At 39.1% G+C, this 16471-nt stretch overlaps 1 protein-coding gene across 2 annotated transcripts; it reads right to left on the reverse strand.

The window, feature by feature from the left end:
• Positions 499 to 15542, reverse strand: LOC109234080 (CSC1-like protein HYP1). 2 transcript variants are annotated; one of them, XM_019399927.1, is made up of 11 exons: positions 15245 to 15542; positions 14189 to 14592; positions 7122 to 7274; positions 5515 to 5578; positions 5219 to 5428; positions 4265 to 4450; positions 3376 to 3674; positions 2993 to 3269; positions 2160 to 2435; positions 1115 to 1348; positions 499 to 878 (listed from the first exon to the last, which is right to left on the reverse strand). In XM_019399927.1, the coding sequence occupies exons 2-11, from the start codon at positions 14467 to 14469 to the stop codon at positions 711 to 713; spliced, it is 2148 nt and encodes a 715-aa protein (XP_019255472.1). In that variant the 5' UTR covers positions 14470 to 14592; positions 15245 to 15542; the 3' UTR covers positions 499 to 710. The 2 variants fall into 2 exon arrangements, with proteins under 2 accessions (XP_019255472.1, XP_019255473.1); XM_019399928.1 differs by lacking the exon at positions 15245 to 15542 and adding an exon at positions 14750 to 15155.

A 16471-nucleotide genomic window follows, 5' to 3' on the forward strand; every position in this document is an offset into this window, starting at 1 on the left:
CCAACTTTAATAGCCTGTTTCATTAGCTGTGGACTACCTTGCTTGCATCGTGAAGATTCTTGATCAAGTCTCTTGACAACAAAAATACTATAAACACTTACCGTACTACACTTTTGGAGCAACAATTTTTATTACTTGTTTCTAATTCCAACGACTTAAACTATATCAATCTAGCTTGGAAAGAACAGATAAAGATAAGTAATTTTTTTCTCCGGCCATAAGCTTGCATTGGTGGTACATTGTGGTTTTAGCTCTGAAAAGAACAAATATAAATGAGAAATTTTCTTCAGGCATGAACCCCCCTCGCAGTAGGCAGCGGAGAAACCAGATGTCCAGAAAAATTAAGACCATACAGTGATGATTGGTCAGTTAAGAACTGGTCATGGAAAACCGAAAGAAACATAACCATGTGAAAAACAGAAATTAGTTGCACCATCATGGTTTCAACTTTCAAGGTACATACAGTGCAATGCAACTGGAATATGGTGTTACCCAAAGTCGGACAAATCTCAGGCTGAATAATTATTACTCAAGCTAAATCATTGAACAATCGCACAACTAAAAGATAGTGTTATACAGAGTATCAGATTGAACTTAAAACTACGTATTCGTGAGTCCCATAATCAAATCATCTTACAAACCTGTAAAATCCACATGTTTGCCAACTAAAAGTATAACATAACTTCAACTAGCAATAGCTCAATTACATCCTAAGCATCAGCTTCAGCAGTACGAAGAAGGGGAGTATTGATACTTCCACTGTTTCCAGAATATTGGGCACGTATTAGTGCTGGATCATGATAAGCTGTGGCTAATCTATCATGAAAACTTGCTATTGTAGGATCGTTTTGTTCCTCTCTATCCTTTTTTAGCAAACTCTGTAGTGTTTGTGTAAAGGCAGAAAAACGAATCATTATACACGTTAGGAAGGACGACCCAAGTAAGGAACCAAGAACTGATAAGACTGCATTAAGAATCAATCAATCACTATGGTAAGGACCAATCACTTATCATACTAAATGCCATTAATGTTTTCTTAGCATCACTATACATTAGCAAAACACAACTAGTTATCACAAAATTGCAAAATAAGGCAATTGTTAAGCAGATGTACCTCGACAGAATAAGATTTGAACATAGGTAGGAAACGTCTTCGACAATAGCTGTTGAACACAAGAGTAAGGATTGGAAGGGGAACTATTAAGCTTGAAGCAAGAGGAAGTTTCTTTAGCCCAAATATTCCAATCGCTATAACATGCATCAGTATCAAGGAGAAGATCATCGAATCGTGTACTATAGGCCACAACTTCCCACCAGTCTCATACTTGGGTGCATAAACATTAAGCAGCTGCTCAAAAAATAATATAACATAATCAACGTCAGAGCCAGCCCAGCAGAATTTTGGTACTTCACAAAGATCTCTCCAACAGCCAAAATAAACAAATAAAAATTCTTTTTCAGGCAGTAACTTGGACAAAAATCTTAAAACAAAGAACTCTGAGGTCCTAAAAATTCAAGCATCTTGCTCCACTCTTTAATACATACTAAGTGACTCCTAATCATGACTTGCTCTAACATACAACATACTAACAGTAGGTTTTACGGAATTCTTCAGTGACCAAATTAATGTAGTCGCACCTAATAGAAATAAGTAAATATGTCCTCTCTCTAACAAAATAAACTTTTAAATGAGCTGGTCACATAATTTAACATGGTAGCAGAGCAGGTAGAAGTCCTAAGTTCAAGTCTCACCGCCTTCAGTGGATTTAAATTGAAAAGAAGGAAACAACTAGCAATGAACTCAAAAAAGAAGTTGAAGAAAGCACAAAATGAGGTGTAAGGCGATTCAAAAGAACATAAAGCAACTGAAAATAATATGCTTCAACCTGACATCATTTCAGAAGACAATAGACTTAGTAGGAAAACCAGACCCCACGGTGTGGGATAATACTGGGTATGTTGTAATAGACTTAGTAGGAAAACTAATCCATCAATTCTAAGAACTGACATAAACATGGCATGTTACAAGAGGACTATTGGGTAAATATTCTGAAGATTCCAATGTTCCATTTTCTCTTTTTAATACTTCCTATTCCCCAGAATATAGAATTCGTCATTTTTATGTACCCAGCGGATCAGAAGAAAAATGTGCAACCAACCTGGTTCCGGTAGATGAGATATCCCAGACAGTAGTAAACCAAGAGGAATGGCAGAATTAGGGGAGCGAGGAAGAAGTATGTTATACCAAGGAGGCCAAACAAAAGAATCCTGGGAATCTCACTGTGGTAAGGAACTGAAGGGACCTCAAACTCATCATCAAATTTCCTACAAATATTTCTCTTTATAAAATTGAAAATGAGGGTCGTCAGCCGAAAAAGTTCTGAAGAAGTGCTGGTCCATCCAGATGTAACCACATACGCGATAAAGAAAGTTGCCTGCACGAACAATAGGAAATCAATCTTCTCTAGTAGTAACTGCTGATTATTCAATGAGTATGTATCATTCAAACATTGAACCTTTGTCATCTTTCCCATTAAAGTCATTCAGCATAACAAATAGTACTAAAACAAGCATGTCAGATCCATAATACACATATGAGGTGTCAGAATTTTCTGCCTTCCAATTAGCATTCTACTACATTTCCTTCCTGTTTTGTCTGAATTGCAAGGACTTGCAGCTTATACTCTCAACCAGGGCATAGGTTGACTGACACACTTGGTTTCTATCTTCTCTTTGTTAAACAGTTCCTATCTTCTCTTCACCCAACTCTTTTTGTAGCTTAAAAATAGTGGTATCTTATTATGGTTGCTTGTTAAAGTAGCTTGTTTGTCCTAAAAGGCTCCTTCCATTTTTCACTCAAAAGTTGATTAGCTATTTAGCCAAAAACATAGATTGAGCTATACTTGATATTGTACAAAATGTCGAAACACATTTTAAGGATCAACTTCTTCTGTTCCAATAAGACGATTGACATAATAACTGAAACACTAACCTGTCCAGGAACTGCTACAGCTAATACAGCAGGTATTTTCTTGGGCTCAAGAAAAATTTCAGCACGATAGAGAGCTGTTCCGGAGAGCACATTTGCAAAGAAAATGTTCCATATAGTAAACCACAGAACTTTGATGCATGCACTTTTCTGTATCTGGCTCAAAGCGCTGTACCCTTGTATGGATGAGAGCATGATCATTATGGATGGAACAAGATATAGAAACAGCTGAAGTACAAGACTGGGAAGATATCCGGTAATCACTTGGCTAACAAATGCTCTGCAAGGGACATTAACTTATTTTACCACCACGCAAAGACATCAATAAGTATAGTAACATGCTCGTTAAGCAGAAAATTTCCGAAGTATTCAGTTTTACCACTTACATTCTAAGTAAACCTTTCAAAAAGGGAAACCAGGTTTCCAACACCTCAAGATGTGTAAGCCCTTGGACAATTAAAACGGGTATAAGAAATAACACTGTAACGAGGACGCATGCTACAATGACAACCAAGTTGCTAATCCATCTCTTTAGAAATGATGCTGAAAAGAAAGGCCAATACACATCCTCTGGATCAGGAGCTGGCTCACTGACCCATTGTGTGGGATTTACACCTTGCTGCATGTGTATAGCTGTAGCTGCAGCAAAACGCGTCCTGAAAGATACAAAGGCAGCTCCTACCTCCTGTTATATAGGATATGCATAATTAATTGAAGACAAATTGATCCACCAAAAAAAATTGAAGGCAACCAGACATTTGTGAAGCCTTACTTAAAAATAATAGGATGTAGATGAGCATGAAATTTAACATTGTTAGAGACCAACAAATTGGAAGAAACTAATTTTCTTCTATAATTTACCTAAGGCTCTTTGTTACAACATATATGTGACATAAGCAATAACATGCGGGTGGTGGAACGGCTTCGCATGCTCCTTTTGGAACTTCTGTCACATTTTGAATTCAAAATTCTTCAGCAGGTGTTGTTGGTTCCAAATGCTCTCAGGATTTAGCAAATTTATCGGCTGGATGAATCACGTAGTTTAATTACATAACTTGGTTAAGCTTGCTTCTAAAATGCATCTATGACCAACTGCACTTAAATCCATACTGTTGAATGTAATGATAATTCTATACACATAAAGAAGAGCAGACACTCATGTAGACAAAAACTAAGTACTAAAAGAAGAGTGCTAGCCATATCCAGATACAAATTCCGTATTGTGAAACATACATCTTGCATACAGAATAAGAATATGTAAATCATGAAGATTACCTTTCCCAGAGTTGAAGATTGTTCGGCCCTTACATTGTCTTCTAGATCTTCCAGCTTCTTTTCATAGTGATCAAGTATATCAACTCTGTGTCCAAAAAGACCCATGAAACCAGCACGCCTGGACCTTTCTTGATTAGGGTTTGCTGATTTCAATCGCACAAGCCTTCTTAACTTATCAGCATTTTTCTGCACGAAAGATTGGAGAGCCCGCCACAGCAAACAACAAATTAGTCAATATGTTCTAGCTTCCAAATTATAGTTCCGTTTGCACTACTATTGTGGAAGACTCGGCTTCACAGCAAACTCATATAAGATAATGACAGATCAAAATGTCATAAAGTTTAAAGTATTGTTCCTGTAATCACTTCATTTTCAATATTGCATTCTACATTCACGTCACTTCTTTTCTTGCATGTTGAAATTTTTTGTCCAGTGCAATATCAAATAACGCATGATAATATGGACCCGTGAAGTACAACAGAATGTGGAGTGCACATAAAGATATTACCTAAATCTTGGGAATTGGGACGAAATTTATTTTGAGGAACATAGGGCTTAATAATAGATGAATGCATGTCATTCACCAATATGTTTCCGCTGTATCATGAATTGCATTCTACCGTGCTTTATCAGATAAAGGTATAGTCAAGCAACTTCAGCTACCTTATAAATAATAAATAAAAAATAAAAAAAAAAACAACTTCAGCAATCGAAAAAATAGCATTGGCTGGGCAAGAATAAGAGGGTACAAGCACACACCAACCTCTGTTTTAACAGGCAACAATAAGAGGGTACAAGCACACACAACTTTTGTTTAACGAAGGGAATAATAAAAGAAATTTGCCAACTCAAAAGGGAAAATATCACTAACAAGTGATGACAAACGGTAAATGAGAAACTACACTATCATAACTGAAGTTACTGAATTGAAGTTAGAGTGGCTATCATTCTTACAATGAGACCTTGTAGTTTGCTTGCTCGCCGGACAACCCAGTGTGAAAGATATGTTGTAGGATAGTACTCCGTGAAGAAACTTTCAACTGTTTCACTGTAGCTTCTTCCTGATGAAACTGGTATACTTCGAACTAAAATGGTAAACTGATGTGGATGAGGTTTTGATGAATAAAAGTAAGAAACTCTCTTTGATGAAATATAGTCATACTCCTGGAAATTAGGTGGCATCTCGTTGTAAGTTGAACTTTAGCAATGATGAACAAGAAACAAAAGAAAGAATGTGGCAAATCACTTACAAAGTAAAGAAGATAGCAGACCACTGCCGTGAAGATATATACAGCTGAGAAATGAATCCATAACCTTGAAACACAAAACAAATAACTCTTTCAGAATTCAGTTAAGTGCCAACTACCAATATCAAATTATTTGTCCAACTCATCACGAGATCCTCTCTCAACTTCCATTAGTAATTAGTAAATGATTTATAGATACATTTAGTTCAAGACATTGACACCATAACAATGTTGATGTATAAGACGCAGCATAATAGGTGTGGAGCTGTTACTGAACACTCTGATACACTCTGATAACGATGTTATTCTTTGAGGGACCCACTTTGAGCATTCTGTAGATAAATATCGTATAGCTTCAAGTGTCTGAGCATAACTGGTAACCAGGTGAGAAATTTAGGATGTATGTGATTTATGACATGCAATGTGCTATCTTGAGCAGAGCTGAAAGAAAAAGATATTTCTTATGACCAAGAGAAAACCTAACAGTTGACAAAAGACGATTTAACACAACAATATTTAAGCCATAATTCGCTCGCACTTCTAGAAGAAAGCCAACAGCATAACTTTTACTTTGAAGGCTGATACTCATTAACCCTCTAACAAGGTCAAGAAGCCACTTAGTGTAAGAAAACCACTTAGTATTTACTTCTGGCAGAATCCTAATGTGTCTCTTTTTATCACTTCTGCCCCTTTTTATATTAGAAGGGAAATGCTTGATTTCTGCTTGCCTGGTCGTCATTCACATCATAGTGGATTAACGTCATCTGTATCCTGTACATTTATTACAAAACCAACCTACAAGAACAATTTTTCTTAGTCTATCAGCATTTCCTAAAGGACTAAACACAAAATAGCCACCTAGTTCCATGACCATTTCTAAAAATATAGGCTAAACTGGCTTTTTCAGCACACTACACTCTCGTCATTCTTTATTTATATTTAAAAGATTCTTTTATAATTCTTTAGAAATTGACATCCAAATTGAAAAATCAAGAAATATGCACAAGTATAAAGGGTACCAAAAATTCTGGTGAATGATGAGTTGAATGTCAAAGCGATTTATATCGGGCTTTTGCATAGTGGTTCTCAATCTAATTTCCATTGTTGGCATGGTAACAAAATGCTTCCTGTTAAAAACTTATACATTCATGGATACCGTAGTCCTGGATTCTGCCACACCACTGTTTGAGCAGCATAATATCAAACGACATCTTTTAGCTACGCTTTGTTACTAAAAGAAACTATATTTTCACCAAGACTATAAACCGAGTTGATTTCTGTTTCATGGGAAGACAAGAAATAGGGCAGCCCGATATACAAGGCATCACGCATTCACGCAGAGTCGGGGGAAGGGCCGCACCCCAAGGGGTGTGATATAGACATCCAACCCTAATACAAGCATTAGTGGCTGCTTTCACGGCTCGAACCCGTGACCTATAAGTCACACGGAGACAACTATACCATTGCTCCAAAAGACAAGAATGTGTTCCAATTTTTAAACTGCCAAAAGGTCAGTTTTACTTTCACCATGTCAATATTCTATGTAGTGAGAGAACCTCTATTGACATCATAGTTGAATAAATTTTAGGGTGGAACATGAATCTGTTTACCTGTTTGATCCATCGTCAACATTTGATATAGTGAATGATTCCAGAGACTTGTTGGGCAAGTCAAAAATATCAAGACTTAGTTGTTTCCCCATGTAATTGATAGGAAGAAGAATGAAAACCCCAACGACGACAGCAAAGGCAAATACTCTAGCACTGTTGAGATATGGGAAACCAGATTAGCTCAAGACAATGCAATCAGGTAAAAGAAAGTAACGAACCAGATTAAGATACAAAATGTGGAGTTCTGATTTTGAATGAATACTTTAATGTTAGTTTTGCAATATTCGAAGCATAGAGTTGCTTTTTTCCTTTTTCTTCAAAATAAGGTGTTAGAAGTGTTAAGTTGTTAAAGTTCGATATTGTCTAATATTGAAAAAATATCACCTATAAGAAGGTGCTTCCTGTTACCATACTAATCAAGCAACATACTCTGCTGATTTCCTCTTATTTCTCACAGGGATATGAAAGCATCTAAGGTATTGGTGGAAATTTAAGGACTCCCTCCGTTTCAAATTAAGTGAGGTACTTTCCATTTTAGTCTGTTCCAAAATAAATGACACATTCCTAAATTTGGAAATAATTCAACTTTAAACTCTTCATTTTACCCATTTTACCCTTTAATGAGAAGCTTTTATAACCCCTATGTCATGGCCCCACAAAGCTTTTACCCCTTAAGCTTTTAAGACCACAAGTTTCAAAAGTCTTTTCTTTTTTCTTATACTCCGTGCCGAGTCAAACTACCTCATCTAAATTGAAACGGAGAGAGTAGCTTTTTGGCTGACCAGCGAAGTTTTATGCCGCCTACCAGCCAAATTTCTTTTTCCTTTTCATAGTTTGCTGCTCTCACTTTAGTTAACCTTCCCAGCAGATATGCTCCCATTACCACCAGCCAGCAATTTCTTTTTCTTTTTATTTTTCTTTTTCTTTTCATTTTAAGTATCCTTTCGGCAGCTATCCACTTTTTATCAATACTTCTTTTTGTGATTACCAAAGTGTTTTGACGTTTAAGTTGTTCTACCAAACAGAGAACTGAAAGAAGGGCCATTTGTCTAATCAATTTTTCTAGGAGAGATTTTGACAACTTTTTGAGCTACTTTTCTGGAAATTGTTTTAACGATAATAGTCATGCCACTTTCTGGTGACAAAGTAGCTCTTGTGTTTCCATAGTAAGCAAACTCAAGTTGGTTTACCATCTCAAGTTTGAGGGGCGTGTTAGAATTTTCAGTGGTAGTGTTAGAAGGTCGAGTTAGAATGAGAGCAAAGTTGGTATAATATATGTTATCTCACGGTGAACAAATATCGTATATATAGTATATTCACACTGATAAATAGGTATATCTTCAACTTCATATTAATCAAGAAACGCATTTGCTTTCATAAAAGTAATCAAGTAACGTGTTATCCTAATCTCTTCAGTTATTTCTCGCAGTAGTCAACACCTAGTCTGTTATGAATACTACTGATGAAATAGGCAACACCTTGGTAGCCACGGAGGACAAGAATAATCAACCTGCTGCCACTGGTATCAGGAAGACCGAGCGTGTGAAAATCCCCTCAAGAAAGTTAGCAGATTTTGTTGTTGAGGCTGGGAAAAGAAAACGTGTAGAGAGGCATGTGCCAAGCAGCATGTGAAGGGCCAAAGTTAGTTATAAGTAGTCAGTAGTAGGCTTTACTGAGGCAGGCTATTTTGTTGCAGAAAGTTCCTATCTTCTCACCTCCTTCTGTTAACTCTGTTCTCATCCCCATTCTTCTCCTTTCATTATCTGTGGGTTCCTTACTATCTGTTGCAATTTCCATTACTAGGCTATTGTAATTTTGTTTGAGAAGTTCAATACTATCAGCTAGTTCTATAATTTGTGAATTGTTATTTAGATTGTTTCATTGGTGCTTTCATCCAGAGGTCTTTCAATATGGAGGACCAAAAATTACTCAAAGCATTCATAGATGATTCGATTCAGGATTCAATTAGGGAAGTGAAGGATTCGTTGTCCAAGGAAATGGCGGAGATGCGTGAGCTACTCATGGAGGTCGTAGCGCACAAAACTCCGGCAGAAATTAACCGGTGAGATCCAGCAATGGAGATCGCTCGACAGGAACATGTACCAGGGACCGCCGTCCTCCGGCACAAACCAGCATCGGTGGAATTCGGTCGATTCCGTGGTGACAATCCAGAGGCTTGGATATTCCAAGCAGAGCGCTATTTTGATTTCTATCGAATTGAGACCGATCAACAGTTGACCATGGCATCATTCTATCTCGACGGCGAAGCTCTCGAACGGTATCGTTGGTTATTCAGGAACAAACAACTAGTGGATTGGCCGCATTTTGCAGAGAAAGTGAGGATTCGCTTTAAGCAGAAGGGAATCGAGTCAGCGGAGGGAAGGTTAGAAAAACTTCGGCAGGTCACCACCGTGTCGGAATTACAGGGCAGGTTTGAAGCAATCGCTAACGAGACTGATGACATCTCAGGACGGTTGATGGTGAAGCTCTTTATTTCTGGGCTTAGGGAGGATATTAAAAATTCGGTGCTGAGCCACGAGCCCAAAACTTTTGAGGAGGCCCTTAAACATGCCCACATCCACGAGCATAGAATCCATGCAGAGAAAGGCCCGGTCCGACCCGCTTTCGACAACAAAGGGGCTCCTCTGTTGCCCAGCCCTAATCAAAACTCCTCTGTACCCTTCGTTCCAGCCACATCGATTCCACAGGGCCTGGCTCGTCCACCTCTCAAACGCCTCACACATGCAGAGATTCAGAGTCGACGTGAGCGTGGGTTGTGTTATTACTGTGAGGAAAAATACACCACCAGCCACAAGTGCAAGTCCCGACCTCAGTTGCTTCTTCTCACTGATCACTGATGGCTCCGATATTGAGCCTATCTTACCGGAGCCCTTCGTCTCTGATGATCTCTTGGCTGAAGAATTACAGATGCTAGAAATTCAACAGCAGTCCCCTATATCATATCATGCACTGGCAGGAGGTAGTTCTTCATCCACACTTCGATTCCTGGGACATGTGAATGGATCTCCAGTCCAAGTTCTAGTAGACGACGGAAGTGATCACAATTTTATTCAGACACGTGTAGCTAAGTTTCTTCAACTAACTGTTGAAAATGTTTCAAGTTTCTCTGATATAGTGGGTAGTGGACAGCGATTACGGTGTGAGGTAGTTGTTCGCCAAGTTCCGCTCACAATCCAAGGATGTAGTCTCACCCTTGATTTGTATGAGTTGCCTATGCATGATGCGGATATAGTTCTCGGTGTTTCATGGCTCTCCACACTAGGCAGAGTGGTGACAGATTATGCTGAGCGACTCTTTGAATTCACATTGAGGGCTCAATTGTAAGTTGGAAGGGTGATAGCCTGAATGTGGCACATCACGTTCAATTACACAGCCTACAAAGGTATGCTGCCACTAATGCAGTCTCTTCATATTATTGTTTGCAATTAGTCCGGGATGATTCAAATCACATAGAGCCATGGGATCCAGAATTGGTTGGTATCCTAGTAGAATTTGCTTATGTGTTTCAAAAGCCTCAAGGATTGCCCCCACCCCGACCGCAGGACCATGCTATTCATTTGAATCCAGGGGCTGAACCAGTTAATGTCAAGCCTTACCGTTACCCTTATTTTCAGAAGCAAGTTATGGAGCAATTAGTCACCGATATGCTCAAGGATGGGGTTATCAGGGCTAGCACAAGTCCATTCTCATCCCCGGTATTGTTGGTTCGTAAGAAGGACGGCACATGGAGGTTTTGCGTGGACTACAGGGCTCTTAATGCTATCACTGTCCGGGATAGATTTCCTATTCCCTCAATCGATAAATTGTTTGATGAGTTGCACGGGGCAGTTTATTTTTCGAAGCTTGACTTGCTATCCGGTTATCATCAGATTAGAGTCAGGTCAGATGATGTCGCTAAGACTGCATTTCGCACACATGATGGGCATTATGAATTTCTTGTTATGCCGTTTGTCTTGTCTAATGCCCAATCTACATTCTAGGCAACTATGAATGAGGTATTCAGACCTTACCTGCGTCATGTTGTGTTAGTATTTTTTGATGATATTCTCGTGTATAGTCCGTCCTGGGAAGAGCACCTTAGCCATTTGCGATCTGTTTTGCTTGTGTTACGACAACATCAACTCGTGGCGAAGCGTACCAAATGCTTGTTTGGGCAAACTTATGTGGATGGGTCACGTGATATCAGATAAAGGTCTTAGTGTGGATCCGACCAAAATTACAGCCATTCAACAATGGCTCGTTCCTAAGAATGTTAAGGAGGTCCGAAGTTTTCTTGGACTTGCGGGTTATTATAGGCGCTTTTCCATCATTATGCTGCAATAGCAGGGCCTCTTACAGATTTGCTGAGGAAGGACTTTTTTACTTGGAATCAGTCAACTCAGGTTGCCTTTGAAACCTTGAAGGCAAAATTGAGCTCTACACCTGTGTTGGTATTGCCGGACTTTTCACAAGAGTTTCAAGTAGAAACTGATACATCAGGACAGGGAATTGGGGCCATCTTATCACAAAAGGGGCATCCTGTCGCATATTTTAGCCAGAAGTTAAGTGCGCGAATGCAAGGAGCTTCTACATATCATAGGGAGATGTTTGCCATAACTCAGGGGGTGAGTAAATGGCGTCAATATCTATTGGGGCGCAGATTTACCATCTATACGGACCAGCAATCTCTTAGAAACTTAACTAACCAGACTATCCGGACCCCGGAACAACAAAAATGGCTTGGGAAGCTGGTTGGCTATGACTTCCAAATCGTCTACCACCTAGGAAAGCTGAATCAAGCAACTGATGCTCTCTCTCGAAAATCTGAAGCTGTCTTGCTCATTATTGCTGCTCGGAGTTATGAACTAGAGCAAGAACTTCGAGCTCTCAACCAGACTCATGCTGAATTGATAGAAATTCAGCGAATGATAGTAGAACAACCAGACACCAACTTGGCCTATGTGTTTCGTGATGGATTATTATTCTTTAGAGGTCGATTCGTTATTCCCTGTGATTCTCCATTGCGCCAATCTTTGTTCCATGAGTTTCACGACACTGTTATTGGGGGACACGCTGGGGTGGCTTGAACCTACCATCGTGTGGCCTCTAATTTCTTTTGGAAGCACATGAGGCGAGATATTAAGAGTTTTGTGGCTTCTTGCCAAACCTCTCAACAGATGAAAGATTTACATCACCATCCGGCGGGCTTGTTGCCACCATTACCAATTCCAGACATGGTTTTTGAAGACATTGCAATGGATTTTATTACTTGTCTGCCTACCTCCAAGGGAAAGTCTACCATTCTAACTGTAGTTGATCGCTCGACAAAGTATGGCCACTTTATTCCTTTGCCTTCAACCTTCTCCACAAGAACTGTTGCTGAAGCATTTATTATTGGGGTCGTTCGTCTCCATGGACCCCCCAGAACCATTGTTACTGATCGAGATCCAAGGTTTCTACATGCTCTTTGGCAGGAAATCAATCGTTTGCAAGGCACGTCATTGGCCATGAGTACGGCGTACCACCCTCAGACAGACGGGCAATCTGAAGCTCTTAACAAGTGCGTCGAGCAGTACGTCGCTGATACACCACACAAGTGGGTCGCCATGTTACCGTGGGCGGAATATTGGTACAACATGGCATATCAGACCTCCGCGGGTATGTCTCCTTCAAGGCACTTTATGGACGAGTTCCTCCCACTACAGCTCGATACATACTGGGTAGCAGCCCCAGTGAACTAGTTGAAGCATACTTTGTGGATAGGGATGAAATTCTAGCCTTGCTTAAGTTGAATCTTCTTAAGGCACATACTCGTATGAAGAATTTGGCAGACACATCGTACTGAACTTGAATTTGCCGAAGGGGACTGGGTGTTCGTCAAGTTTAAGCCCCTTATCGTCAAAATTCAGTGTGTATGCTGCAACATCCCAAACTGGGCAGGCGCTACTTTGGGCCGTTTCGCGTCCTTAAGCGCATTGGCCAGGTGGCGTACAAGCTGGAATTGCCGGACGCTGCTCGAATCCATCCTGTCTTCCATATCTCTATGCTCAAGCGTTGTATTGGTGAACCTGCTCAACAAGTTACGCCTGTGCAACTCACTGATTTCATCCCTCCCAGTGATGAAGGTTCACTGAACCTTGAAGACAAGGTTCTTTCGCAGGAAGGGAGTATTGTTATGAATACTACTGATGACATAGGCGACACCTTGGCAGCCATGGAGGACAAGAATAATCAACCTGCTGCCACTGGTATCAGGAAGAGCGAGCGTGTGAAAATCCCCTCTAGAAAGTTAGCAGATTTTGTTGTTGAGGCTGGGAAAAGAAAACGTGTAGAGAGGCATGTGCCAAGCAGCATGTGAAGGGCCAAAGTTAGTTATAAGTAGTCAGTAGTAGGCTTTACTCTCACAGGCTATTTTGTTGCAGAAAGTTTCTATCTTCTCACCTCCTTCTGTTAACTCTGTTCTCATCCCCATTCTTCTCCTTTCATTATCTGTGGGTTCCTTACTATCTGTTGCAATTTCCATTACTAGGCTATTGTAATTTTGTTTGAGAAGTTCAATACTATCAGCTAGTTCTATTATTTGTAAGTTGTTATTTAGATTGTTTCATAGTCTCCATGACACACACAATACTAGTCAATACCTAGTCTTTTTAGTAACACGTATAAGTTGCCAAGTAACTCAGCATCATTGTTGTTACAACATATGCTGCACCGTAGAACTACAATGGGAAGGGTAAAAGATCACTTCAACATCCCCAACATTTTTGGGGAAGGCAGACAACAACATGGACAGTGATCCTAGGCCCATATGTATACTTTAGAATAACATGCCAAACATTTCCAGCTAGCAAAATCAATGGTGTACTGCACCAACTCTCATTAATATGCTTTCTTTCCTATTTTACAACTGGGAGGTTTTATTATTGAACAATTACTCTAGCAAAGGCAAAACCTGGATATAAAATGCAAATGTCACTCACTGGAAATAAACATACTGTGTGAAACACAAACTATAAAAAATATATTATTCTTGTCAAGCCTTCATCGTGAAACATTGCTGAAGTAACCTGAATATAAAAATGCGCATGAAGACAACGCCATCCAAGCCTGAGGCAGACAAGAGCTCTGCTTCTGAGAGTTTCCATGCCCTTGTCACCCAACCAGCAGAAGGCAACAATCTTTCCAAATTGAAATCGTTTGTTTGCTGAGATTTCCCCTCAGCAACCAAACGTGGTGCATAAACTTCAGCATTTCCTGGCTGCTTTCTCAATATAGAATACAATGTGAAGAAGAGAAAACAAAGGCCAAGATTGATTCCAACAGAAGTCAAAAGTGCAGAGAGGATCATTCCTTAAATCCGTTCACTGAACTGTCTGCTTAAAGCATGAGAGCTTCAATCCAACAGCATCAGAATACTAATGGCACAGAGAATAAGCACTCATGCACGCAGTTTATCACAGCTTCTAGATAGCTGCAAAACCATGAAGAATCAACATTTCAATTCAAAAGTGTGACACTGATTACCACAACAAGGGAACAACTGGAAATACAGCAAAGATATAACTCAGTGGATGTAGTGAACTAAAGAAAGACAGTTAAAAGTTCAACAGATAGTTAACAGAGCTAACCAGTTGGTAGTTAAACTAGTCATTGGCGGGAAATTTAGTTAAAGAGGCTAATATGGAGGATCTTTTTTGCTAGTAACACTGAGATAATGGTACTTCTTCGATCGCAAGAGCTACGAAGCTCCACCAGTATAAGGAAGGAAGCTAGACTAAGGAAACAGGCACAAAATGGTTTCTTCTTCCTTGGTCTCTCTCTCTCCCCCCGCTTCTCATTCCTCTCCAAATCTCTCCTCCTCTGTCAATTCTCCTCTTTCCTTTGCTAAATTAATTGGACAGGGAGTTATAATTGCCAATTAATTAGATAGAAGTTATAATTGCATCCTCCAATTGAGCAGCATTCTAATAGTTCATTTCAATAAAGCTTCCACTTCCATCTTCAATTTCTTGTTAATTGAGGTAATTATAGTATATGTAGACTTGAAACTCCATCATTGCCTAAAATATATAATTTGCAAACAAAAAAAGGCAAAAAATAATTATAAAAAAAAAAAATAGTACCTGATAATAGAAGTTACGCGGTAGCAGGGATTGCACGCAACGTAGTAAATGAAACCCTAATGAAGAAGATAAGAAATTCAAGCTCAAACCTTGCTATTATTAATAAGGAGGTTCTAATGCCGCACGAAAAGGGCGAGCAGAGCAGGAGCAGCAGTTAATGAGGTTTAAGTAACCGACTGGAGATAGATTTTGGACTTTTATTATAACTGATTTTATCATTTCAAATATCTCAAGGGCCACGCGACGTCAGTCTTACCTAACTTTCCAGTTTCCACTTCCCAATTCCGTGACTTCCCCAAACTGGAAACTTCACTAGTTTGTCACACTTTCGTGCAAATAATAATAGATCGAAAATGAAATGTTGTCAAAAGCAATAATCTAATTTATTTATTTTGTTGAAAAAGTTTACATAATGTAAAAGTTTTATAAATTACAAAAGAAAATTAAAACGTAAATAAGTTACTATAATATTTTGAAAACTTTAATATTCCATCATGTGTGTTCTTGTATTGGTCTAAATTTGGCGACTTGGCAGTAATGGATAAGCGAGATCAAGGACGGGATCGACCGCGGTGTAATAGCAGGAGGTTGCTCTCAAGAGGGCTGATGCCAAAGACGGACAGCTGAGATGAAGAAATAACGGTAGCATAGGTTCAGATGCGGACACAAGGAATATTCCTTTGGATATTCCTTATTTTGTACTTTTTAGGGTTTCTGGAAAATTATCCCTTATAAATAGAAAGAGATAGAGAACAAAAAGAGGAATTTTGACCTCTGATAAGAACACTTTTTGTAAAGAGCTAAATAAGAGGAATATACAACTGTTGTCTTGCTCACTTACTACTGAACTCGAGATATATTATTCACTTTCCATTTGTTAGATCCAAGGATCCATTATCCATTTTTGATTCCCATCCTTCCACTTTGCTGTCAGGTGGGAGAATCATCGAGGTCACGTTATCTTTGGGTGATAAACTCCCTCTTATTACATTTGTTGCCATTTATTACATTTATTGCATGTTCATATTACTGTAGCATTCATTGATAATCATTGAACTCACATCTCATATTCAATACCTTCCGACATTATCCGTACAGGAGATATCCCTTAATATCAGATATAGAATTAATTATATTTAACTAAGATTCATCCCCCATCTCATCATTAATTGGTTTAACTAAAAGACTCAACACTTTTTGGTCAAATAATTTGGCGCCGTCTGTGGG

Source organism: Nicotiana attenuata, chromosome 11 (genome assembly GCF_001879085.1).
Source record: "Nicotiana attenuata strain UT chromosome 11, NIATTr2, whole genome shotgun sequence".
Classification (NCBI taxonomy): Eukaryota; Viridiplantae; Streptophyta; class Magnoliopsida; order Solanales; family Solanaceae; genus Nicotiana; species Nicotiana attenuata.

Coding starts and splice junctions, on each gene's coding strand:
- LOC109234080 (XM_019399927.1), bottom strand. CDS start 14,469: ATGATCCTCTCTGCACTTTTGACTTCTGTTGGAATCAATCTTGGCCTT. Junction 1,349..2,159: donor ATCTCATCTACCGGAACCAG/GTTGGTTGCACA, acceptor TTTTTTGAGCAG/CTGCTTAATGTTTATGCACC. Junction 879..1,114: donor TCAAATCTTATTCTGTCGAG/GTACATCTGCTT, acceptor CAAACACTACAG/AGTTTGCTAAAAAAGGATAG.